This window comes from Nerophis lumbriciformis, linkage group LG16 (assembly GCF_033978685.3).
Source record: "Nerophis lumbriciformis linkage group LG16, RoL_Nlum_v2.1, whole genome shotgun sequence".
Lineage (NCBI taxonomy): Eukaryota > Metazoa > Chordata > Actinopteri > Syngnathiformes > Syngnathidae > Nerophis > Nerophis lumbriciformis.
This window is the reverse complement of record NC_084563.2, coordinates 23,292,099-23,318,013: the sequence shown is the minus strand read 5'-3', so window position 1 is coordinate 23,318,013 and position 25,915 is coordinate 23,292,099. Positions and strand designations below refer to the sequence as shown.

General features: G+C 39.2%; 2 protein-coding genes across 4 annotated transcripts in view; one reads left to right on the top strand and one right to left on the bottom strand.

The window, feature by feature from the left end:
* Window positions 1-25,915, top strand: part of LOC133617083 (uncharacterized) — a 49,792-nt gene that overhangs the window by 13,776 nt on the left and 10,101 nt on the right. The window contains exon 4 of the mRNA XM_061976793.2: window positions 24,736-24,837. Coding sequence (XP_061832777.2) covers window positions 24,736-24,837 — 102 coding nt within the window. The remainder of the gene's footprint in view (window positions 1-24,735; window positions 24,838-25,915) is intronic.
* Window positions 992-18,996, bottom strand: LOC133617081 (uncharacterized). 3 transcript variants are annotated; one of them, XM_072914893.1, is made up of 4 exons: window positions 18,594-18,996; window positions 8,248-8,538; window positions 7,897-8,190; window positions 992-5,435 (listed from the first exon to the last, which is right to left on the bottom strand). In XM_072914893.1, exons 1-4 carry the CDS (start codon window positions 18,709-18,711, stop codon window positions 3,580-3,582), a joined length of 2,559 nt encoding a protein of 852 aa, XP_072770994.1. In that variant the 5' UTR covers window positions 18,712-18,996; the 3' UTR covers window positions 992-3,579. The 3 variants fall into 3 exon arrangements, with proteins under 3 accessions (XP_072770994.1, XP_061832772.1, XP_061832773.1); XM_061976788.2 differs by having other exon boundaries at window positions 7,897-8,538; XM_061976789.2 differs by having other exon boundaries at window positions 8,062-8,538.

Genomic DNA, 25,915 nt, shown 5'->3' with positions numbered 1-25,915 from the left:
ACCGTGCTGTGATGCAGTATGTCAGCAGGCTCTCAATGGATGAGCGGTAGAAGGTCAGCAGCAGGTTGCAGTCCAGGTTGTACTGCTTGAGGACTCTCAGGAAGTGCAGCCGCTGCTGAGCCGTCTTAGTGATGGCAGTAGTGTTATCTGACCAGGAGATGTTGTCAGAGATCAGGACGCCAAGAAACCGGAAGGTGTGGACCCTCTCCACACACTCACCCTTGATGTAGAGAGCGACAGTTTGACAGTTTATTTACATATTATTGACAGTTTATTGACATGTTTTTGAAAATTCCTTGACAGTTTATTGAAATCGAAATAATTCTCCAGACAGTCTTGTGTTTATAAATCAACATTCAGTTTTTAAATAATTTAAATGTTTGAAGGGGAACATTATCACCAGACCTATGTAAGCGTCAATATATACCTTGATGTTGCAGAAAAAAGACCATATCTTTTTTTAACCGATTTCCGAACTCTAAATGGGTGAATTTTGGCGAATTAAACGCCTTTCTAATATTCGCTCTCGGAGCGATGACGTCACAACGTGACGTCACATCGGGAAGCAATCCGCCATTTTCTCAAACACAGAGTCAAATCAGCTCTGTTATTTTCAGTTTTTTCGACTGTTTTCCGTACCTTGGAGACATCATGCCTCGTCGGTTTGTTGTCGGAGGGTGTAACAACACGAACAGGGACGGATTCAAGTTGCACCAGTGGCCCAAAGATGCGAAAGTGGCAAGAAATTGGACGTTTGTTCCGCACACTTTACCGACGAAAGCTATGCTATGACAGAGATGGCAAGAATGTGTGGATATCCTGCGACACTCAAAGCAGATGCATTTCCAACGATAAAGTCAAAGAAATTTGCCGCCAGACCCCCATTGAATCTGCCGGAGTGTGTGAGCAATTCAGGGACAAAGGACCTTGCTAGCACGGCAAGCAATGGCGGCAGTTTGTTCCCGAAGACGAGCGAGCTAAACCCCCTGGATGTCTTGGCTCACACCGTCCCTTATGCCACCGAAGATGATCAAGAGAAGAATATCGACCCTAGCTTCCCTGGCCTGCTGACATCAACTCCAAAACTGGACAGATCAGCTTTCAGGAAAAGAGAGCGGATGAGGGAGGGTATGTCTACAGAATATATTAATTGATGAAAATTGGGCTGTCTGCACTCTCAAAGTGCATGTTGTTGCCAAATGTATTTCATATGCTGTAAACCTAGTTCATAGTTGTTAGTTTCCTTTAATGCCAAACAAACACATACCAATCGTTGGTTAGAAGGCGATCGCCGAATTCGTCCTCGCTTTCTCCCGTGTCGCTGGCCATCGTGTCGTTTTCGTCGGTTTCGCTTGCATACGGTTCAAACCGATATGGCTCAATAGCTTCAGTTTCTTCTTCAATTTCGTTTTCGCTACCTGCCTCCACACTACAACCATCCATTTCAATACATTCGTAATCTGTTGAATCGCTTAAGCCGCTGAAATCCGAGTCTGAATCCGAGCTAATGTCGCTATAGCTTGCTGTTCTTTCCGCCATGTTTGTTTGTGTTGGCTTCACTATGTGACGTCACAGGAAAATGGACGGGTGGTTAAAATCAGGCACTTTGAAGCTTTTTTTTAGGGATATTGCGTGATGGGTAAAATTTTGAAAAAAACTTTGAAAAATAAAATAAGCCACTGGGAACTGATTTTTAATGGTTTTAACCCTTCTGAAATTGTGATAATGTTCCCCTTTAAACAGATGTAGTTTTAGTCACTTACCAAAATAAAACATCAAATTAATATAAAATGCTTAAGTTTACACATACAAAAACAGTAAAAATACAAAAGCACGTATTGAACATTGAACATAATTGTTGCTTTTTCCATATAAAATAAAATGAATAAAAAGACACATCGATATTACAATGCTGTAAAAAGATCACAACATAAAGTGATGATGAAATAGCACAAATCAAGTACTTTCTGGTAGGAGGACAAAGCAGCAATGCTGACATGTTTCTTATTTATTCCAACTTTATTAAAAGTGTTTTTGAACAGCACATTTCACATTCATTGGACCGACGACTCATAACGTTGGCGCTCTCCAGTGTGGACGGGAGAACAGATGCCAAACTGAGATTTCACAACTCTCTGCTCCTCTAATAGCCCGCCAAATTACAAAAGGAGCCAATCAGATTCTGCTGAACAGGGCCAAACACAACCACAGTCAGTTTGCATATTCTATCATAACAACAAATAGTTAGTTGCTGCTTTTGTGTACCGTATTATCCGCACTATAAGGCGCACCTAAAAACCACAAATTTTCTCAAAAGCTGACAGTGCGCCTTATAACCCGGTGCGCTTTATATATGGATTAATAATAAGATTCATTTTCATAAAGTTTCGGTCTCGTAACTACGGTAAACAGCCGCCATCTTTTTTCCCGGTAGAACAGGAAGCGCTTCTTCTTCTACGCAAGCAACCGCCAAGGTAAGCACCCGCCCCCATAGAACAGGAAGCGCTTCTTCTTCTACTGTAAGCAACCACCCGCCCGCGTAGAAGAAGAAAAAGCGCGCGGATATTACCGTACGTTTCATTTCCTTTGTGTGTTTACATCTGTAAAGACCACAAAAGGGCTCCTACTAAGCGACAGGGATCCGGTTCATGAAAAGACGCAATCTCTCCATCCGCACACGGATTACTATTTCACAGCAACTGATATTCCTGTGAACCGCACTGTGGATACAACGGGAGCACGTACGGTGAATATTCGCACCACAGGGAATGAGAAGTCATCCTTCACTGTGGTTCTAGCTTGCCATGCTAATGGCCAGAAACTTCCACCCATGGTGATATTCAAAAGGAAGACCTTGCCAAAAGAGACCTTTCCAGCCGGCGTCATCATAAAAGCTAACTCGAAGGGATGGATGAAGAAAAGATGAGCGAGTGGTTAAGGTAAGTTTAAGTTTACGCGAAGAGGCCGGGTGGCTTTTTTCACGCAGCTCCGTCCATGTTGATATACGATTCCATGCGCGCCCACATCACGCTGGTTTTAATATATTATTAAAGTTTGACTGACCTATTTGACTGTTTTTTTGACATTCCTTTAGCGCAGTTAGATGCGGCTTACAACACGGGGCGGCTTATAGGTGGACAAAGTTTTGAAATATGCCGTTCATTGAAGGCGCGGCTTATAACCCAGGGCGCCTTATGGTGCGGAAAATACGGCATGTGTTTTGCTAATCAATATAATTAATAATTTGAATAAATATAGACGTTTAAAATATATGTTCAATGGTAACATAAGCTAATCTTTGGTATTCTTAAATGAAATAATATAGTAAATCTTAAATTTAACTTTGAGCAAGTTGCACATCACTGTGACTGATCTCTAAAAACGTTGTATCTAACATTGCAAAAAAAATATTGATTTAGTTTTGCCAGTACTACAAATAAATTTGAGTGTTTTGCAATTCATAACATGAGGTGGGCTGGCTAAGTGGCTTAATATGGACCGGAGCCGGACTTCAGAGAAGTCTTACAATAGATGTCTAGTAAATATTGGGTCCATTCAAAGAGGACCCAAAAGAAAACGTTATTCTTTTGTGTGCGTTCTCTGGTGTTTTAGCATGTGACATTTGTCAGAGAAACTTTTACCACAATCTGAACAGCTGAACGGTCTTTCTCCGGTGTGCGTTCTCTTGTGTCTTTGCAAGCTACTTTTGTCAGCTAATCTTTTACCACACTCTGAACAGTCGAAAGGTTTTTCTTCTGAGTGTGTTCTCTTGTGTCTATGCATGCTACGTTCGTCACAGAATCTTTTAGCACACACTGTACAGCTGAAAGGTTTTTCCCCTGTGTGTGTTCTCATGTGTGTTTGACAACTTCTTATGTCGGATAATATTTTCCCACACACTGAACAATTGTAAGATGTTTCACCTGGGTGTGTTTTCATGTGCGTTTGAAATGTATACTTGTCAGAGAATCTTTCGCCACAGACTGAACAACTGAACGGTTTTTCGCCCGTGTGTGTTCTCATGTGTGTTTTCAGACCATATTTGTCAGACAATCTGTTACCGCACACTGAACAACTGAAAGGTTTTTCTCCTGTGTGTGTCCTCGTGTGTCTTTGCATGTGACCTTTGTCAGAGAACGTTTTACAGCACACTGAACAACTGAAAGGTTTTTCTCCGGTGTGCGTTCTCTTGTGCCTTTGCATGCTACTTTTGTCAGATAATCTTTTACCGCATTCTGAACAGTTGAAAGGTTTTTCTTCTGAGTGTGCTCTCTTGTGTCTATGCATGCTACGTTCGTCACAGAATCTTTTAGCACACACTGAACAGCTGAAAGGTTTTTCCCTTGTGTGTGTTCTAATGTGTGTTTGACAATTTATCTTGTTAGATGATATTTTACCACACACTGAACAACTGTAAGATGTTTCGCCTGTGTGTGTTTTCCTGTGCGTTTGAAATTTATATTTGCCAGAGAATCTTTCACCACACACTGAACAACTAAACGGTTTTTCGCCCGTGTGTGTTCTCATGTGTGTTTTCAGACCATATTTGTCAGACAATCTTTTACCACACACTGAACAACTGAAAGGTTTTTCTCCTGTGTGTGTCCTCGTGTGTCTTTGCATGTGACCTTTGTCAGAGAACGTTTTAGTGCACACTGAACAACTGAAAGGTTTTTCTCCGGTGTGCGTTCTCTTGTGTGTATGCATGTGACCTTTGTCAGAGAACGTTTTAGCGCACACTGAACAACTGAAAGGTTTTTCTCCGGTGTGCGTTCTCATGTGTGTTTTGACATGGCCTTTGAAAGAGAAGGTTTTACCACAAACTGAACAACTGAAAGGTTTTTCTCCTGTGTGTTTTCTCATGTGCGAAGTCAAATTAGATTTGACAACAAAAGCTTTTGAACAAACAGAACAAACAAAGGGTTTTTCTCCTGTGTGCGTTCTCATGTGTGTTTGCACATTACTTTTGTGAGAGAACGTTTTACCGCAAACGGAACAACTATAAGGTTTTTCTCCTATGTGGGTTCTCATGTGTGATTCCATATTTACATTAAATTGTGACATTGTGTTGTCAATATCTGACAGTGGAGCTAAGAGCTTGTCTGCTTGTGATCCTCCACAGGGGTCTCCGCCAGATTCTGTTGTCATGTGTTGTGCTGAGCTGCTGCCTAAAGGTTCCACGGCTTTGTTCTTCTCACTTGGACTAGTAAGAGGTGAGGACTCAGGTGGTTTGTCTTCATGGTCTTCAGTCTTCATAAAGACAACAGTCAATGGAAACTTCTCAGTGATCCAGAAATCCTCATTTTCCGCTTTGAAGTTGGAGGGCTGTGGCTGCTCCTCTTCCTCGTTCAAATAATGGGGCTGCTCCAAAACAAAGCTTCCCGCCTGTGGTGGAGGTACACATCCTTTTTGATGTCCAGTCAGTTGCGGGATGTCTGCAGAACACAAACAAAACAAACACACTTTAACTCAGACATGTCAAATATTTATAGTACATAAACTATAAATACGGGACAGTGTGATGATCAACGGTGTCACTTAAAGGCCTACTGAAACCCACTACTCTCGACCACGCAGTCTGATAGTTTATATATCAATGATGAAATCTTAACATTGCAACACATGCCAATACGGCCGGGTTAGATTAGTAAAGTGCAATTTTAAATTTCCCGCGAAATATCCATCTGAAAACGTCTCGGTATGATGACGTTTGCGCGTGACGTCACGGATTGTAGAGGACATTTTGGGACACCATTATGGCCAGCTATTAAGTCGTCAGTTTTCATCGCAAAATTCCACAGTATTCTGGACATCTGTGTTGGTGAATCTTTTGCAATTTGTTTAATGAACAATGGAGACAGCAAAGAAGAAAGCTGTAGGTGGGAAGCGGTGTATTAGTGGCCGGCTGAAGCAAAACAAACACGTAGCCGGTGTTTCATTGTTTACATTCCCGAAAGATGACAGTCAAGCTTTACCATTGGCCTGTGGAGAACTGGGACAGCAGAGACTCTTACCAATATTAACTATGAACGATAAAACACTGAATATTGACAATATATGAATGTCACACTCCCTCTCCATAGACATATTTTACAATCAAGCGAAACACAAAAAAATGCAACAAACAGCGAAATATGAACGCGAAAGGTAAAAAAACAAAAAAAACACCAATCTGACACATCTGATATATCACTAAGCTTTAGAACATGGGTGTCAAACTCTGGCCCGCGGGCCGAAATTGGCCCGCCGTGTCTTACCAGGAGGACTTTGAGTTGGATATGCGGTACCGTGAGTACGCAGCTGCGGCTTCCAAACATTTGATCGCTTGCCTATACGTGCGTGCTGCTATGTGCATGTCACATACGTAACTTTGGGGACTTTGGGGAAATATATGTGCTGTATGAACTTTGGGGAGGTGAACGGTACTTTGGGCTGTAGGATTGAGCGTGTTGTGCGGGTGTTTGATTTGTATTGGCGGGTTATATGGACGGGAGGGGGGAGGTGTTTGTTATGCGAGATTCATTTGTGGCATATTAAATATAAGCCTGGTTGTGTTGTGGCTAATAGAGTATATATATGTCTTGTGTTTATTTACTGTTTTAGTCATTCCCAGCTGAATATCAGGTCCCATCCGCCTCTCACAGCATCTTCCCTATCTGAATCGCTCCCACTGCCCTCTCGTCCTTCACTCTCACTTTCCTCATCCACAAATCTTTCATCCTCGCTCAAATTAATGGGGAAATCGTCGCTTTCTCGGTCCGAATCGCTCTCGCTGCTGGTGGCCATGATTGTAAACAATGTGCAGATGTGAGGAGCTCCACAACCTGTGACGTCACGCTACTTCCGGTAAAGGCAAGGCTTTTTTTTATCAGCGACCAAAAGTTGCGAACTTTATCGTCGATGTTCTCTACTAAATCCTTTCAGCAAAAATATGGCAATATCGCGAAATGATCAAGTATGACACATAGAATGGACCTGCTATCCCCGTTTAAATAAGAAAATCGCACCTTGTAGCGTCCCGGAAGAGTTAGTGCTGCAAAGGGTTCTGGGTATTTGTTCTGTTGTGTTACGGTGCGGATGTTCTCCTGAAAAGTGTTTGTCATTCTTGTTTGTGGTGTTACCGCGGCACCGCCGCTGTATATAATCGGCGGGCCAGCTCTAGTGTTAATTTGATATCACCTCAAGGGCCAGTGAAATTACACGGCGGGCCAATTTCGGCCCGCGGGCCAGAGTTTGACACCCATGTTCTAAAGCTTAGTGATATATCAGATGTGTCAGATTGGTGTTTTTTTTGTTTTTTTACCTTTCGCGTTCATATTTCGCTGTTTGTTGCATTTTTTTGTGTTTCGCTTGATTGTAAAATATGTCTATGGAGAGGGAGTGTGACATTCATATATTGTCAATATTCAGTGTTTTATCGTTCATAGTTAATATTGTAGATCCCACATTCTTTATTTTCATGTACATTCTGGGTGTCTCATTCAGTAAAAAAAATGTAAAATTCCATTCCGTTTTTTAAGGCGGTCCGTCATAAAGTTTTTAGCATTCAGACATTATTGTGAGGTTTTGTATTAGTGTTCCTAAACATCCGATATACCGGCCCCCAGACACATTTTTTTCTATAAATTTGGCCCTAAGAGTAAAAATAATTGCCCAGGCGTGCTCTAGTGCGACTTATATATGTTTTTTCCCTTCTTTATTATGCATTTTCGGCCGGTGCGATTTATACTCCGGAGCGACTTATAATCCGAAAAATACGGTAAATTAACAGCCACATTGAATGTTTGCCTTCATTTGAAAAAGCAAGTATATCTCCACCCTGAGAGAGAAGGTGGGACCCTGGATGAACATCTGTTTCAAACATTGTACAAGATGATATCTGGATCTTCTGCTTACTTGGACTATGGTGAAGTTGTGAGGACTCAGGTGGTTTGTTTTCATGGTCCTCGGTCTTCACAGAGACAACGGTCAGTGGAAACTTGATGGGATCAGCCTCCTCCTGCCCTAGTAGACACTCTCCCTCCTCTTTCTCTTTAAGGTGGGGGGAATGTGGCTCCTCACCTTCATCTTTAAAATGGGTGGGTGGTTCCTCCTCTTCCTCTTTAACATGAGGGATTGGTTCCTCTTTAAAACTGGGGGTATGTGGTTCCTCCTCTTCCATCTTAATGTTGTTGGGCTGCTGAGTGGACCCTGTGTGAAAATGTGTTCCAAACGTTGTATTAGATGACATCTGCATGTTGTGCTTACTTGGACTGTGATGAAGCTGGGAGGACTCAGGCGGTTCGTCTTCGTGATCGTCAGTCTTCACAGTCAGTTGCCCGAGAAGACACACTCCCTCTCTGACCCAGAGTTCTTCCTCTTCCTGTTTGATGTGGAGGGGCTGTGAATCTTCCTCTTCCCCTTTAACATGATGATACTGCGGGTCCTCCTTTTCCACTTTAAAATGGAGGGGCTGTGGATCCTCCAGCTTCAAAGGGAAGCTTCCTCTGTGCGAAAGAGAGAGACTTTCTTCTTGACATCTAATAATCTGCTGGATGTCTGCAGGACACAAACGAAACAAACACATTTTAATCCAGACATGCCAAAAATTACATAGTGCATTGAATATGGATACTTAACAAGTGGACAGTTTAGGGCATACTTGCCAACTCTCCTGATTTTCCCGGGTGACTCCCGAATTTCAGTACCTCTCCCAGGGCAACCATTCTCCCGAATTTCTCCCGATTTTCACCCGAACAACAATATTAGGGGCGTGCCGAACGTTCTCTACAACCTGTCGTCGCATCCGCTTTTTCTCCATACTAACAGCGTGCCGGCCCAGTCACATGTTGTGTGCGGCTTCTACAGACTCACGTAGGTGACTGCAAGACATACTTGGTCAACAGCCATACACGTCACACTGAGGGTGGCCGTATAAACAACTTTAACACTGTTACAAATATGCGCCACAATGTGAACCCACACCAAACAAGAATGACAAACACATTTCGGGAGTACATTCGCTCCGCTAACCCCCCAAACCCACCCAAAGTAGTAAAAGTACCGGGTTCCCGGCCCCCCATTGTCGTCACTTCGTGTCATTGCTGGTTTACGAACAGAGGAGCATGTTTGGCAGCGCACAATCACGGAGTACTTACAAGCCGACACAGTGTGTAGACAGAAAGGAGAGAACGGACACATGTTGGCTTAAAAACTAACCATAAAGGTGAAGTTATAACACTGAAACGCCCTCAGGAAGAGGTGCTTTAAGACATGGCTAGCTAGCTAGCAGCTAAAGTTCAGCCGCAGTCTGCAGTGTTTTAGCTACCGTATTTTCCGCACCATAAGCCGCCCCGTGTTATAAGCCGCGCCTTCAATGAACGGCATATTTCAAAACTTTGTCCACCTATAAGCCGCCCCGTGTTATAAGCCGCATCTAACTGCGCTACATGGAATGTCAAAAAAACTGTCAGATAGGTCAGTTAAACTTTAATAATATATTAAAAACCAGCGTTCTAACAACTCTGTTCACTCCCAAAATGTACGGTAATGTGCAAATGTGCAATCACAAACATAGTAAGGCAACATCAATAACTTAATGTTGCTCGAACGTTAATGTCACAACACACAAAATAAACATAACACTCACTTTCTGAAGTTATTCTTCATTCATAAATCCCTCGAATTCTTCTCCTACGGTGTCCGAATTAAAAAGTTGGGCGAATACGGGATCCAAAATGGCCGGCTCCGTCTCGTCGAAGAGATTGCGTCTTTTCATGAACCGGAAACACCAAGAAGCACCACCTTTAAAATCATCCAGGTGAAGTTCGCTTGCTAGCACTGTTGCCTTCATTCGAATAGTGATGGTGCTGACACTTCTGCTTGCTGCTCTCTGCTCAACAACCCACTGTTCGAGTTTGTCCTCCAACTGTTGCCATCTTGTTTTGTTCCCTCGGAAACTCTGTTTTGTCTTCTTTACCTGGCGCAGTTCATCTTGTTGCTTCCTCCACCTACGCACCATTGATTCATTTATGTTATATTCTCTTGCTGCTGCTCTATTTCCGTGTTCTTCGGCGTGACTTATTGCCTTAAGTTTAAATTCTGAGTTATACGCGTGTCGCTTAGTAGGAGCCATTTTGTGGTCTTTACAGATGTAAACACACAAAGGAAATGAAACGTAATACCCGCGCTCTTCTTCTTCTACGGGGGCGGATGGTTGCTTACCGTAGAAGAAGAAGCGCTTCCTCTTCTACGGGGAAAAAAGATGGCGGCTGTTTACCGTAGTTGCGAGACCGAAACTTTATGAAAATAAATATTTATATTAATCCATATATAAGGCGCACCGGGTTATAAGCCGCACTGTCAGCTTTTGTGAAAATTTGTGGTTTTTAGGTGCGGCTTATAGTGCGGAAAATACGGTACTTCTAAATCACTAATCCTCGCCTCCATGGCGACAAATAAATTATCATCCCTGCAGGGCAAGGAATAGCTAAACATGCTTCACTACACACTGTAGCTCACCATCGTCAAAATGAAAACAAACGCCATTGGTGGATCTACACCTGACATCCACTGTAATGATATCAAGTACAGGAGCATATCGAGTCGATACTACTATGATTACATCCATATTTTTTGGCATCACATCTTCTTTCGTTTTTTTTCATTTGTATTATGTTTATAAACTCAGGAAATATGTCCCTGGACACATGAGGACTTTGAATATGACTACTTCGTTTCAGATCGATACCTAAATTTGTGGTATCATCCAAAACTAATGTAAAGCATCAAAACAACAGAAGAATAAGAGATTATTACATTTTAACAGAAGTGTAGATAGAACATGTTAAAAGAGAAAGTAAGCAGTTATTAACAGTAAATGAACAAGTGGATTCATAATTCATTTTCTACCACTTGTCCTTAATAATTTTGACAAAATAATAGAATGATAAATGACACAATATGTTACTGCATATGTCAGCAGACTAAATTAGGAGCATTTGTTTGCTTACTTACTACTAAAAGACAAGTTGTCTTGTATGTTCACTATTTTATTTAAGGACAAACTTGCAATAAGAAACATATGTTTAATGTACCCTAAGATTTTTTGTTAATAATGCAAGTTATTGTGGTCCCCTTTATTTAGAAAAGTATCGAAATGTACCGAAAAAGTATTGAAATACATTTGGTACCGGTACTAAAATATTGGTATTGGGACAACACTAGGACAGTGTGATGAGAAAAAGTATAACTTATGTCATCTTGTAAGTTATGATACATTTTGTGGAAAATATTAAAGATTTGCCTTTAAATACAGATTTTTTCTTTTACATCAGTAACACAAACCCTGGCGAGATTTGCACACACACTTCCCATTCAACTTTCGCTAACCACTCCCCTGCTTCCCCTGCTCCCATGTCAGATCATAGTTCACACAGGTCCCAAAAATAGCTGTCCAAGCTATGCCTGTAACATGATTATTTGATTAGAGATCTACAGAAACAGCCCATTAGAACGTTTCAATATGTAAAAATGTATCTGCCTGGAAAGCAGGACATTTTTATTCCGAAAGGAAACTTGATAATTCATTTTGTGTTTGGGCATGATTTCTTGTACTGCCAAAGCAGATTTTTGGTCAATCCATGACTGCAAGCTAATGGATGCTAACATGCTGACATATTGCATCATTATGCCTCGTTTGTAGGTATATTTGAGCTCATCTAATTTCCTTTACTTATGTCCTCTGTGTATTTAATTTGTATTTGCATGTCTCATGACACATTATCTGTATGTAATATTGGCTGAATTTCTCATAGTTGTCGGTGTTCCGTGTTGTTCCAGACCACAGCAAACGTTAATCAAAGATTGTAATAAATCCAGAAGAAGACAGCCTGCCATTTCCTTAAATTTGGACACTTGACTGTTGGCCATTCTGAGCCAGTCATTTCCAGAAGTTATCTCATCCTGTGAGAAGCCTCCATTTTACTAAAGATTTCCAATGTTGCAAAAATGTGTAGAATACAATTTTTAATACATTTCTGTCAACTAAGATTTGCATCAACCTTTGATAGTAGGCTAATATAGCTAATATAGACACTTACATCATGTGTTGCCTTCATTATAACACTTATATAAGACTTTTAATTTGTTGCGGCTCCAGACAGATTTTGTTTTTGCATTTTTGGTCCAATATGGCTCTTCCAACACACACACATATACATTATATATATATATATATATATATATATATATATATATATATATATATATATATATATATATATATATATATATATATATATATATATAATTACTATAGCTTTCAGTATTCTTCCTGTTGGTTAAGTAATTTCATTCCCAGTTCAAGACCAACCCTCTGATGCCATACTGTTCTATTTTTTTTTAATTAAGATAATTTAGCTACTAGTGTTAGCTATCATTGAATGTATATTCTATCAAAACAAAAACACGAATGCAAACCTTTTAGTTGCTTCTATGAGACTGTTTTTGTGTATGTGCACAAGACAGCAATTAGTGACAGACTATTTCCTTTTATTCAATATAATCAGTCATTTAGAAAAATATAGACCTTTTTTGATAAATCTGTTGTTTTAAACGACTAATGGTAGCATAAGCTAGCCAGTGGTGTTCTTGCTATATTTTTGGTTTAAAAAGTGTAACTAAGAAAGTTGCAAACAGCCCCTTTTAAATATCATAGAAATTAGAAAATATTCTCAATCCAAAACTACACAAAAACATTCATAATATTTTAGTCAAAATATAAAATAATTTTAACCCTTCCCCATGTATTCCTGAGTTAAGATAAGAGTTGGGAGTTTTCCTTATCTCTGTCTCTCTCTTCGTCTTTTGTTTTTGCAGTGGAGAGTAAACTCTTTTGTAACCTGATGTTATTTAAGGCCTCATATAACATATAAATATTCAAAAGACCATAGCCATCTCTGGTCAGTTCTTTATTTAATGGGAAAAAATATATAATGCACTTCATCCACATGCACATTCACGTCCCTTCTAATGATGAAAAAAAGGGCAAATCAGGGTTTAAGGTTTTCTTGTCATTTACATAATAGAAACATGTAATGTACCTAGGGCTGCAACAACTAATCGATTAAAATCGTTTATAAAAATAGTTGGCGATTAATTTAGTCATCGATTCATTGGATCTATGCTATGCGCATGCGCAGAGGCAATTTTTTTTAAATGTTGTATTTATTTATTTTTTAATAAACCTTTATTTATAAACTGCAACATGTACGACAGCTGAGACACAATAATCAAAATAAGTATGATGCCAGTATGCTGTTTTTTTCCAATAAAAGACTGGAAAGGATAGAAATGTAGTTTGTCTCTTTTATCCGATCATTAATCGATTAATCGAAGTAATAATCAACAGATTAATCGATTATCAAATTAATCGTGACTTGCAAATGTACCCTATATATATGTAACAACCACAGACGCTTCTATATATATATATATATATAGACCTCAAAGACAATAATGTTGAATATTCAATAACATGGCAAATTCTTGCATCCAGCACACCTTACAATAGTGGTAATAAAAGATGCAACCTATGCTTGAAAGAGAAACTGTTTATTATTTACCGTCCAGACCTGTCATCCCTCAACAAGCGCAGCGAAATTGTAACAACATGCCGCCATAGACGGAAACACCTCCTAGGTAACACATGAGCCAATCACCACGCCCCTAGGCCAGCCTGTACCCACCCACTCTGTGCCCTATATAAACCATGGTATGCGAATGCTCCCATTAAAATCTCCTGATGATTGAGGGTACCCCCCCCTCATGAAACAGGCCTGTAGAGATGAAATAGTCTTGTGATTTTTTCCCCACACATACATACATATATATATATATATATATATATATATATATATATATATATATATATATATATATATATATATATATATATATATATATATATATATATAATATGCATAATATTTGAATTCAATGTTTATTATATATATATATGTATGTATACATATGTATGTACTTTTAGTAGCTCCCCATACAACAGTGCTAATAAAAAATTTAACCTTTGCCTGAAATAAAATAGTTTTATTACATAGAAGCAAGGCACTACTGTGTAACAATGGCCACACCCTCATGTATACCCTATATATATATGGAACAACCACAGACGCTTCAATAAAATCCCCTGAAGAGCAGGTAAACCTGCGAAACAGGCTTGTAGGGATAAAATAGCCTCTGTGTTTATATATATATATATATATATATATATATATATATATATATATATATATATATATATATATATATATATATATATATATATCATAAACATTGAATTAAAATATTATGTACAAAAAAATGTGTTTTATGATGGTGTAGTGAGAGAACATGTCCAAGATTATAACACCTGCAGGTTTTTTAGGAATCTGATTGCAGAGTGGAAGAAAGAGTTGACAATTTGTGGGTGAGTACATTCTGCACAAACACACCCACCCCTCTGATCTTATGTCTCAAACATAGTTCAAGTGAAGTGGACTACTTTCAATAACAACTGCATTTTCGCTTTTTCTTAAGATCCCGAACCATGTCTCAGTTAAAATCAGAAAATTGAGATTAAAAGTGATTCCTTACTTAAACATCTGAGCTTGAGTACAGCGAGAGTTGAACTGGACATTGTGTTCTTCAAAGGAATGTGGATTAGATTTCTCTGATCAGAAAATATGTATGTCTCTTCACTAAATCTATGTGTTTTGATGGTAAATGTATTGATTTAGAAGAGAATACTTAAAAATGTTTGATTATTATTATTATTTATTAATCAATCCAACAAAATAATACAATTCCAATTCCAAAACCAAACCCGGCCCAGCAACATTCAGAATAGCAATCAACAGAGCAATTGAGAGGACACGCAGACATGACACAAAACAATCCAAAAGTAGTCAAACAAAAATGAATAATATCAACAACAGTATCAATATTAATAAGAATTCCAACATAGCAGTGATTAGAAATCCCTCATTGACATTATCATTATCACAGTGGCTTACACTTGCATCACATCTCATAAGCTTGACAACACACTGTGTCCAATATTTACCACAAATATAAAATAAGTCATATTTTAGGTTCATTTGATAGTCAAAACAAATTGAAATAATGGATCCCTTGTTCCAATATATGACTCATTATTATCAAAACCAAATGCAGTTTTTTTTTCTACTGATATCATCTCCATAGCTTGTGTATACCAGTCAGTATGCATTATGTGTGTATACCAGTCAGTATGTATTATGTGTGTATACCAGTCAGTATGTATTATGTGCGTATACCAGTCAGTATGTATTATGTGCGTATACCAATCAGTATGCATTATGTGTGTATACCAGTCAGTATGTATTATGTGTGTATACCAGTCAGTATGTATTATATGCGTATACCAGTCAGTATGTATTATGTGCGTATACCAGTCAGTATGCATTATGTGTGTATACCAGTCAGTATGTATTGTGCGTATACCAGTCAGTATGTATTATGTGCGTATACCAGTTAGTATGTATCATGTGTGTATACCAGTTAGTATGTATTATGTGTGTATACCTGTCAATATGTATTATGTGTGTATGCCAGTCAGTATGTATCATGTGTGTATACCAGTCAGTATGCATTATGTGTGTATACCTGTCAATATGTATTATGTGTGTATGCCAGTCAGTATGTATCATGTGTGTATACCAATCAGTATGCATTATGTGTGTATACCAGTCAGTATGCATTATGTGTATATACAAGTCAGTATGTATTATGTGTGTATACCAGTCAGTATGTATTATGTGTGTATACCAGTCAATATGTATTATGTGTGTATACCAGTCAGTATGTATTATGTGTATATACAAGTCAGTATGTATTATGTGTGTATACCAGTCAGTATGTATTATATGTATATACAAGTCAGTATGTAGTATGTGTGTATACCAGTCAGTATGTATTATGTGTGTATACCAGTCAGTATGTATTATGTGTGTATACCAGTCAGTATGTATCATGTGTGTATACCAGTCAGTATGTATCATGTGTGTATGCCAGTCAGTATGTATCATGTGTGTATGCCAGTTAGTATGTATCATGTGTGTATGCCAGTCAGTATGTATCAAGTGTGTATGCCAGTCAGTATGTATCATGTGTGTATGCCAGTCAGTATGTATCATGTGTGTATGCCAGTCAGTATGTATCATGTGTGTATACCAGTCAGTATGTATCATGTGTGTATACCAGTCAGTATGCATTATGTGTGTATACCAGTCAGTATGCATTATGTGTGTATACCAGTCAGTATGCATTATGCGTGTATACCAGTCAGTATGCATTATGCGTGTATACCCGTCAGTATGTATTATGCGTGTATACCAGTCAGTGTGTATTATGTGTGTATACCAGTCAGTGTGTATTATGTGTGTATACCAGTCAGTGTGTATTATGTGTGTATACCAGTCAGTATGTATCATGTGTGTATGCCAGTCAGTATGTATCACAGTGACGTGCGGTGAGGTTGATGGCTGGTGAGGCACTGACTTCATCACAGTCAGATTTACAAACATATGAACCCTAAAGAGTATCTTATTCACCATTTGATTGGCAGCAGTTAACGGGTTATGTTTAAAAGCTCACACCAGCATTCTTCCCTGCTTGGCACTCAGCATCAAGGATTGGAATTGGGGGTTAAATCACCAAAAATTATTCCCGGGCGCGGCGCCGCTGCTGCCCACTGCTCCCCTCACCTCCCAGGGGGTGATCAAGGGATGGGTCAAATGCAGAGGACAATTTTCATTACACCTAGTGTGTGTGTGACAATCATTGGTACTTTAACTTAACTTTAACTTTACACATACAAACTGTAGCACACAAAAAAGCACATTTAATAAAAAAAACGTTATTATGGTCTTACCTTTACTTATAAATGAAGTCCATTCGCCGCTGTTGTGCTGGATTAACGCAACCCCTGACGGGAGTGTTATATCAACTAAAGCCCTCACTTAAAAATTCCACGTGCAAGATTGAATCTATTTAAAAAAGTGTAACCGAGGGTTTATAAATGTCGCCTGTACTGTATGAAACTACAAAATAACAAACACGGAGGCTCCAGTTTACACGAGGACCACTTTATTTACCTTCTTTCAAAAACTTCCGCTCCACTCCGTGTCATTACTTCCGCTCTTAGCGCCTTCAAAATAAGAGCTCAAGGCATGTACTGTATAACAGCGCATAACAGGAACTTAACATCACAAAGAGGAAAGCCCATAAAAATAGGTTACAAAAGTTATTTAATAAGAAGCCAAAAAGTGCAAAAACAATAATGTTTGTGTTGGAGGAGTTGTGAATTAGGTACACCTGCAGTCTGCAGGTGTACCTAATGTTGTGGCCCTGCAGTCATTCACAACTCATCCAACACGAACATTATTGTTTTTGCACTTTTTGGCTTCTTATGAAATAACTTTTTTAAATACATTCAATCTTGCACGTTGAAAGTTTAAGTGTGGGCTTTAGTTGATATAACACTCCCGTCAGGGGTTGCAATCCACGGCGGGGGTGCAGGATTACTGGAGCCTCAGCCAGTGCGTCTTTTGCAGCCGTTTTATGATCGCTCAGCACAAGAAATACGTTACACACATACAGTTGTTGACAAAATGCACTGTACATTATATACCTCAGCTAACTAAACTATGGAAATGTATAATATGGTTCATATAGCAATACGGTCTCACTGCACAGCAGGCCAGCAGTTAGCCGAGTCCGCAATCCATGTTGAGGCACTGAGTGACGTGCCTCAACTGGCTGCTGTTCACCGCACCGTCTCTTCTCAGTATTTGAACGGCAAATGTGAAAATTCAGCGAATTTGAATAAAAATAATCTAAAACTGGTGAAGTTAAATGGAAAATAACTTTATAGTATAATCACTAGATACATATAACAATTTAATAAAATGTTTTTCTTTTTACATTTTTTTTCTTTCCATGATGGCAGGTGAGGCCCCGCCTCACCTGCCTCTAGTGACTGCACGTCACTGATGTATCATGTGTGTATACCAGTCAGTATGCATTATGTGTGTATACCAGTCAGTATGTATTATGTGTGTATACCAGTCAGTATGTATTGTGTGTGTGTATACCAGTCAGTATGCATTATGTGTGTATACCAGTCAGTATGTATTATGTGTGTATACCAGTCAGTATGTATTGTGTGTGTGTGTGTATACCAGTCAGTATGTATTGTGTGTGTGTATACCAGTCAGTATGTATTATGTGTGTATACCAGTCAGTATGCATTATGTGTGTATACCAGTCAGTATGTAATTATGTGTGTATACCAGTCAGTATGTAGTATGTGTGCATACCAGTCAGTGTATAGTATGTGTGCATACCAGTCAGTATGTATTGTGTGAATACCAGTCAGTATGAGTTGGACTATCAACATCTGTCCATTATTTTAGTATTACCTTTTTTGTTATGATGCATATTGAAAGAAATGCATTAATAGTCTTAATAATCAAATATAGAGTCAGTAAACACGTGGGAGTAAAAAATAAACATACCTGCTCTGTGTAACATGTTAGGCTCCTTGAAAACAACACACACTTGACGATGACGCTCAGTCTCCTCTTTTGTCGGGGAAAGTTCCTCCTTGTACTCTGCTATCGTTCTTTCGCACATCTTCACACATTCACAACACTTTTGACTTTACATTTGATCTCTGCTTAACAATGTGTTGATCACTTCCGCGTCTCTTTGGTAGCGGCTAACAAGCTAAGCTAACTAGCAGGCTAAGCTAGCAGGGGAAGCGTCAAGGTGCGTTCGGACTAATGTATCCGGATACAAACACTTATTAACGACGATTACTCTATTAAACGACATGTATGTACCGATTAAGATCAATTCACAGTAACGCCTTCTTCGTCAAATGCCATCTTGTTTTTTCTTCCTTCTGTTTTGGCGACTTCGTAGTGTTCTCCACTGTGGAACAAATGTTGTCTAACATGTGTTTCCTAGGGACATTAATGATTGGTGCACTACTACTTCGCCAGGCCACCGCTTTAATGCCCATATAGCAAAATACAAACGTTATTTGAGCAATTAATTATATATGTTCTCTAAAATAATTATATTGTGTAATTTAATCATGTAAAAAGTGTGTTTTATATATTGTACGGACATGCAAACATTAAACTTAGACTTAGACACATTTTATTCATCCACAAGGGAAATTGTGTAGCTCAGTTACAAATGATGAAAAGGGTAAGGATGGAAAGGTTAATGCAGGTATAAAGTAGACCAAAAAATGTACCATAGTAGCAATACAAAATATAACATATATGTAATATTTACATATTATATATACAGTATATAACAGGGGTCGGGAACCTTTTTGGCTGAGAGAGCCATGAAAGCCAAAAAAAAAAGTATTTCCGTGAGAGCCATGTAATATTTTTTAACACTGCATACGACTAAATGCGTGCATTTCTAAGTAAGACCAACATGTTTTGAGTATAATAAGTCTCTTATTCGTTTTAATAACATTGTTATTCTGAAGCTAACCGATAATAAATAAAATACTTCTTACCATTAATGCGACTTCTTGAACAGGTGCGGTACAAAATGGATGGATGGATTAAAATGCGTGAGATTGTTTTGTATTTTGAACGTTATTTTTAACACTGTGATTACCAGGGGAGTTATTCGTTACTTATCGTTTTAAGCAATGTCAGCTAAGATTGATCTGAGAGCCAGATGCAGTCATCAAAAGAGCAACATCTGGCTCGAGAGCCATAGGTTCCCTACCCCTGCTATATTATATATACTGATATATTATTATATTATATTATATTTTTATATAATTTATACAATATATAACAAATCCCAATTACCATGTACAGTATATGTAACAGCTGCAGCATAAAATAGAGAGTATATCCAGCAGAAAATAAACATTATAAACAAAGAGAGGTATCTAACATAGAAGCGTTCAGGTAATAGACAGATATCATCTACTTGTCACGACGAGTGGGTTTTCACAGCTTACTGCGAGTATTGTTCTCCCAGGACGCAAACAGACTTTTCCGGACAACGGTACCAGGTAGGAACATATTTATTCTCCAAAACTCAAAAGGGTACAAAAAAAAACAGAAAACAACCCGAAGGCGAGCGCAAAAGCTAAGGCCAAAAAAAAACTTAGGACATGAAACATGAAAGTCGCTAATTGTGGCATAAATAAACAAAACTTATTTGGCAAGGCACAAGCAGCATGAACAAAGTAATCGCATGACACAAGCATGAAAAGAGCATGACAAGAGCAATGTCGCCAGACCCACTAACTGGCAACGACAGGCTTAAATAATAGTCTCCTCATTAGAACAGGTGCGTGTCCCGAACATATGAGGCAGGTGAAACTAATGAGTCGCCATGGTGACTAAACAAACAAGGGAGCGCAAACATGAACTAAAAGAGTCCAAAAAATAACAAAACATAATGCAGACCGCAGATCATGACAGATCCCCCTTTAAGGACAGATTCTAGATGTCAAATAACAAAAAAAACAAGATCAAGAGTAATGGGAGGACGGGGGGGGGGGACTTGGCGGTGGGTCGCCAGACCAAGCATGTCACCAATGTGGAGCCTAAATAGCATGTTAGCATCAATTAGCTTGCAGTCATAGATTGACCAAATGTGCCTGATAAGCACTCCAGCAAATCAATAAAATTAACAAAGCTCACCATTGTGCATTCACGCACAGTATAAAACATTTGGTGGACAAAATGAGACAAAGGAGTGGCATGAAACACGTCTTTCTGTGGCAGCATCGGAGAAAGTTGTACATGTAAACAAACTACGATGAGTTCAAGGATCACTGAAATTAGTAGGACAAAACGATGCTTGCCAAATAGTCTCATCAGTGAAGCATGTATAACATAAACAGTGGGATTTCTAACAATTAGGAAGGTTTGTGTCATGTTTCTTCTCCTACAGAAAATATATCAAAACAAAATGTATTTATTTTTTCTTCATCTTTTTCTATTTTTACACATCTCTGAAAAAGGTCCAGGGAGTCACTAGGTTGGCACTAAAGAGCCGCATGCGGCCCTAGAGCCGGGGTTGCTGACCCCCGTCTTAAGTGGTGACTGAGGGTTAATATACTATCGCACAGCCACATTAGCGGGCACTTGTTACACATGCATTCTGCTCTTCTGTTGATTTAAAAATGTTGCTTTCGCAGGAGGGAGAAACAGAAACGGAAATCACGTATGAAAAAGCCAACCAATCACAGATCTGCAGTCCTTGTCGTCTTCGTCGTGAGGTTAGATTTTTTTTGGGCGGTGCGCATCAAGCTCCACTGGAAGGTTGGAAGTGGGAGGAATGAGCTCGCTGCAGCATAATGAAACTTTTTGACTTAATTGAGTCAGGAAAATATCAAAATCCCAGCAGGGTATTTTCTCTATGTTTTAAAAAGTTGGTTTGTGCTGCTCATCTTGTATCAATAATTACTGTAATTGCTGAAAACAAGTTCAATTGCGCAATTTATAATAACTAATACATTCTGTTCATTCCATGTATAGAATGTGTCACAATGAAGCAGCAGTGAGGTAGAAGAAGGCTACTCATTAAAACTAAAAATGGCACTATCAACCCTGAAAAAAAATCGAAATAAGTCGCGAAAATCTTATTTTAACAGCGACTGGACAGCAAAGTATGAATGTTGTTTTCTGTTGGACTTTTTAAGCTGCAGACACACCTCTTTGCACAATGCGCTTCAGCATCCGCTGTCTCTGTCAGTTTACGTGGCCTACCATTTGGTAGCTGAGTTGCTGTTGTTCCCAGCAGGGGGGGGGTTAGGTTTGGTTGATATCAGCACTTCAGTCATCAACAATTGCATCATCAGAGAAATGGACATTGAAACAGTGTAGGTCTGACTTGGTAGGATACGTACAGCAAGCAGTGAACATAGTGAGTTCAGAAAGCATAAGAAAAGTACATTTGATTATCTACAATCCGGGGAGGTGGGATGTGGTGGGGGGAGGGGGTTAGTCAAGGGTTGAAGTTGCCTGGAGGTGTTCTTTTAGTGCAGTTTTGAAGGAGCATAGAGATGCACTTTCTTTTACACCTGTTGGGAGTGCATTCCATATTGATGTGGCATAGAAGGAGAATGAGTTAAGACCTTTGTTCAATCGGAATCTGGGTTTAACGTGGTTTGTGGAGCTCCCCCTGGTGTTGTGGTTATGGCGGTCATTTACGTTAAGGAAGTAGTTTGACATGTACTTCGGTATCAGGGAGGTGTAGCAGATTTTATAGATGAGGCTCAATGCAAGTTGTTTTACTCTGTCCTCCACCCTGAGCCAGCCCACTTTGGAGAAGTGGGTAGGAGTGAGGTGTGATCTGGGCTGGAGGTCTAGAAGTAATCTGACTAGCTTGTTCTGGAATGTTTGGAGTCTAGATTTGAGGGTTTTGGAGGTGCTAGGGTACCAGGAGGTGCATGCGTAATCGAAAAAGGGTTGAACGAGAGTTCCCGCTAGAATCTTCAAGGTGCTTTTGTTGACCAGAGAGGAGATTCTGTAGATAAATCTCGTTTGTTGGTTGACCTTTTTGATTACCTTGGTTGCCATTTTATCACAGGAAAGATTAGCCTCTAGAATGGAACCTAGGTAGGTGACCTCATCTTTCCTGGTGATAACAATGTCACCCACTTTTACCTAAGTGATGTGATTGGTGATTAAGACACCCGATTCTGATCATTTGGACGGGTGGCCAAATATTTTTGGCAGTATAGTGTATATATAGAATAATTTTTTGGGAAAACAGCACCAATGGCAAGATTATAGAAATATAGAAATATTTAAAGGCCTACTGAAACCCACTACTACCGACCACGCAGTCTGATAGTTTATACATCAATGATGAAATCTTAACATTGCAACACATGCCAATACGGCCGGGTTAGCTTACTAAAGTGCAATTTTAAATTCCGCGCGAAATATCCTGCTGAAAACGTCTCGGTATGATGACGTCAGCGCGTGACGTCATGGATTGTGGAGGACATTTTGGGACAGCATGGTGGCCAGCTATTAAGTCGTCTGTTTTCATCACAAAATTCCACAGTATTCTGGACATCTGTGTTGGTGAATCTTTTGCAATTTGTTCAATGAACAATGGAGACAGCAAAGAAGAAAGCTGTAGGTGGGAAGCGGTGTATTGCGGCAGGTGTTGTGCCGGATAACGCACCCTCGCCGTAGAATGCACCCCCTGACTGTTGTGCCGGATAACACAAGCGGTGTTTCATTGTTTACATTCCCGAAAGATGACAGTCAAGCTTTACCATTGGCCTGTGGAGAACTGGGACAACAGAGACTTTTACCAGGAGGACTTTGAGTTGGATACGCAGACGCGGTACCGTGAGTACGCATGCAGCTGTGGCTTCCAAACATTTGATCGCTTGACCGTACGTGCGTACCGCTATGTGCATGTCACATACGTAACTTTGGGGAAATAGATGTGCTATATGAACTTTGAGGAGGTGAACGGTACTTTGGGCTGTGGGATTGAGTGTGTTGTGCAGGTGTTTGAGTTGTATTGGCGAGTTATATGGACGGCAGGGGGGAGGTGTTTGTTATGCGGGATTAATTTGTGGCATATTAAATATAAGCCTGGTTGTGTTCTGGCTAATAGAGTATATATATGTCTTGTGTTTATTTACTGTTTTAGTCATTCCCAGCTGAATATCAGGTCCCACCCACCTCTCACAGCATCTTCCCTATCTGAATCGCTCCCACTGCCCTCTTGTCCTTCACTCTCACTTTCCTCATCCACAAATCTTTCATCCTCGCTCAAATTAAAGGGGAAATTGTCGCTTTCTCGGTCCGAATCGCTCTCGCTGCTGGTGGCCATGATTGTAAACAATGTGCGGATGTGAGGAGCTCCACAACCTGTGACGTCACACGCATATCGTCTGCTACTTCCGGTACAGGCAAGGCTTTTTTATCAGCGACCAAAAGTTGCGAACTTTATCGTCGATGTTCTCTACTAAATCCTTTCAGCAAAAATATGGCAATATCGCGAAATGATTAAGTATGACACATAGAATGGACCTGCTATCCCCGTTTAAATAAGAAAATCGCATTTCAGTAGGCCTTTAAGGACAACATTTTATTTTTTTCCTTGCATTTATTATTAATTGCACTGAGCAAGCAAATAATACCATTTAAGATAAGAAAGATCTTGATGATTGTCAAAGCTGCCGCCAAATCCTAACCTGAAATATTGTGAGAAATGTATATATTGTTTTGAAAAGGCCCGTGCTATATACTACAGTACAGTAGGGGGCAGTACTCGTCATGACTGCAACCCGCCAGTAAACCGGAACAAGAAAAAGAAGACGACCGAAACGTTAGATACTTGGGAACACGCCGACACAACATAGCCGTGAGGGCTTTTAAATGTGTAATTCCTCAATGTCTACCGTTATTCGTCTGACGTTTGAAAAAAACTACACGTTATTTATTATTAATTCCAGCATAACCTTGATTCGTCTCAGTGAACTTTGAAGCTTCTCGGGCTAGCTTAGCTTGCTACTTAGCTTAGCTCGTTAGCCGCTAACAAAGAGGCGAGGAAGGGTTCAACACACCGCCGAGCAGACATCAAATGTGAGTGCAAAGTGTTGAGATTGTGTGGAAATGTGCGAAATAACGATAGCCGAGTATAAGGAGGAGCTTTCTCCAAAAGAGGAGACCGAGCGACAACATCAACTACTGGACGCTGTTTTCAAGAAACCGGAAGTCGTGTTACACGGAACAGGTTTGTTTACGTCTTACTTTCACGTGTTTGCTAACTTTATATGTTCCTATTAACACTATTTCCAAATTATTTGACTTGTAGGGATGATGCAATGCTTTATTATATTGTTCATGAAAACGAGACAGTTTCAGACACACTGTGTATCAACATTTTTACACTAAACTCAAGTCACTGAATATATTTTACATTTATAATTAAAATAAGTCATTGTAGCAATTGCACTTTCGGTTTGTGACCTACATGCATCAATAAGTAGGATAGGATAGACTTTATGTGTCCAACAATGGGGAAATTATGTGGATGCAGTGCAGATTTGTAAAAAACAAAAACATGACAATAAAGGACATAGAAGAAATTAAAAAGTGCACAAAGCTGATGAAAGTGAAAGTAAACAATCATTCGCAATCGTCTTTCAATAACCAAAGTAGTGTTGTCCCGATACCAATATTTTGGTACCGGTACCAAAATGTATTTCGGTACTTTTGTAAGTAAAGGGGACCACACAAAATGTCATTATTGGCTTTATTTTAACCAAAAAATCCTACAATACATTAAACATACGTTTCTTATTGCAATTTTGTCCTTAAATAAAATAGTGAACATACCGTATTTTTCGGACTATAAGTCGCAGTTTTTTTCAGGGGGTGCGACTTATACTCAGTAGCGACTTATGTGTGAAATTATTAACACATTACCGTGAAATATCAAATACTATTATTTAGCTCATTCACGTAAGAGACTAGACGTATAAGATTTCATGGGATTTAGCGATTAGGAGTGACAGATTGTTTGGTAAACGTATAGCATGTTCTATATGTTATAGTTATTTGAATGACTCTTACCATAATATGTTACATTAACATACCAGGCACGTTCTCAGTTGGTTATTTATGCCTCATATAACGTACACTTATTCAGCCTGTTGTTCACTATTCTTTATTTATTTAAAATTGCCTTTCAAATGTCTATTCTTGGTGTTGGATTTTATCAAATACATTTCCCCCAAAAATGCGACTTATACTCCAGTGCGACTTATATATGTTTTTTTCCCTTCTTTATTATGCATTTTCGTCCGGTT

Coding starts and splice junctions, on each gene's coding strand:
- LOC133617081 (XM_061976788.2), bottom strand. CDS start 18,711: ATGTGCGAAAGAACGATAGCAGAGTACAAGGAGGAACTTTCCCCGACA. Junction 8,539..18,593: donor TAACATGTTACACAGAGCAG/GTATGTTTATTT, acceptor TGTGTCCTGCAG/ACATCCAGCAGATTATTAGA. Junction 5,436..7,896: donor ACAACTTCACCATAGTCCAA/GTAAGCAGAAGA, acceptor TGTGTTCTGCAG/ACATCCCGCAACTGACTGGA.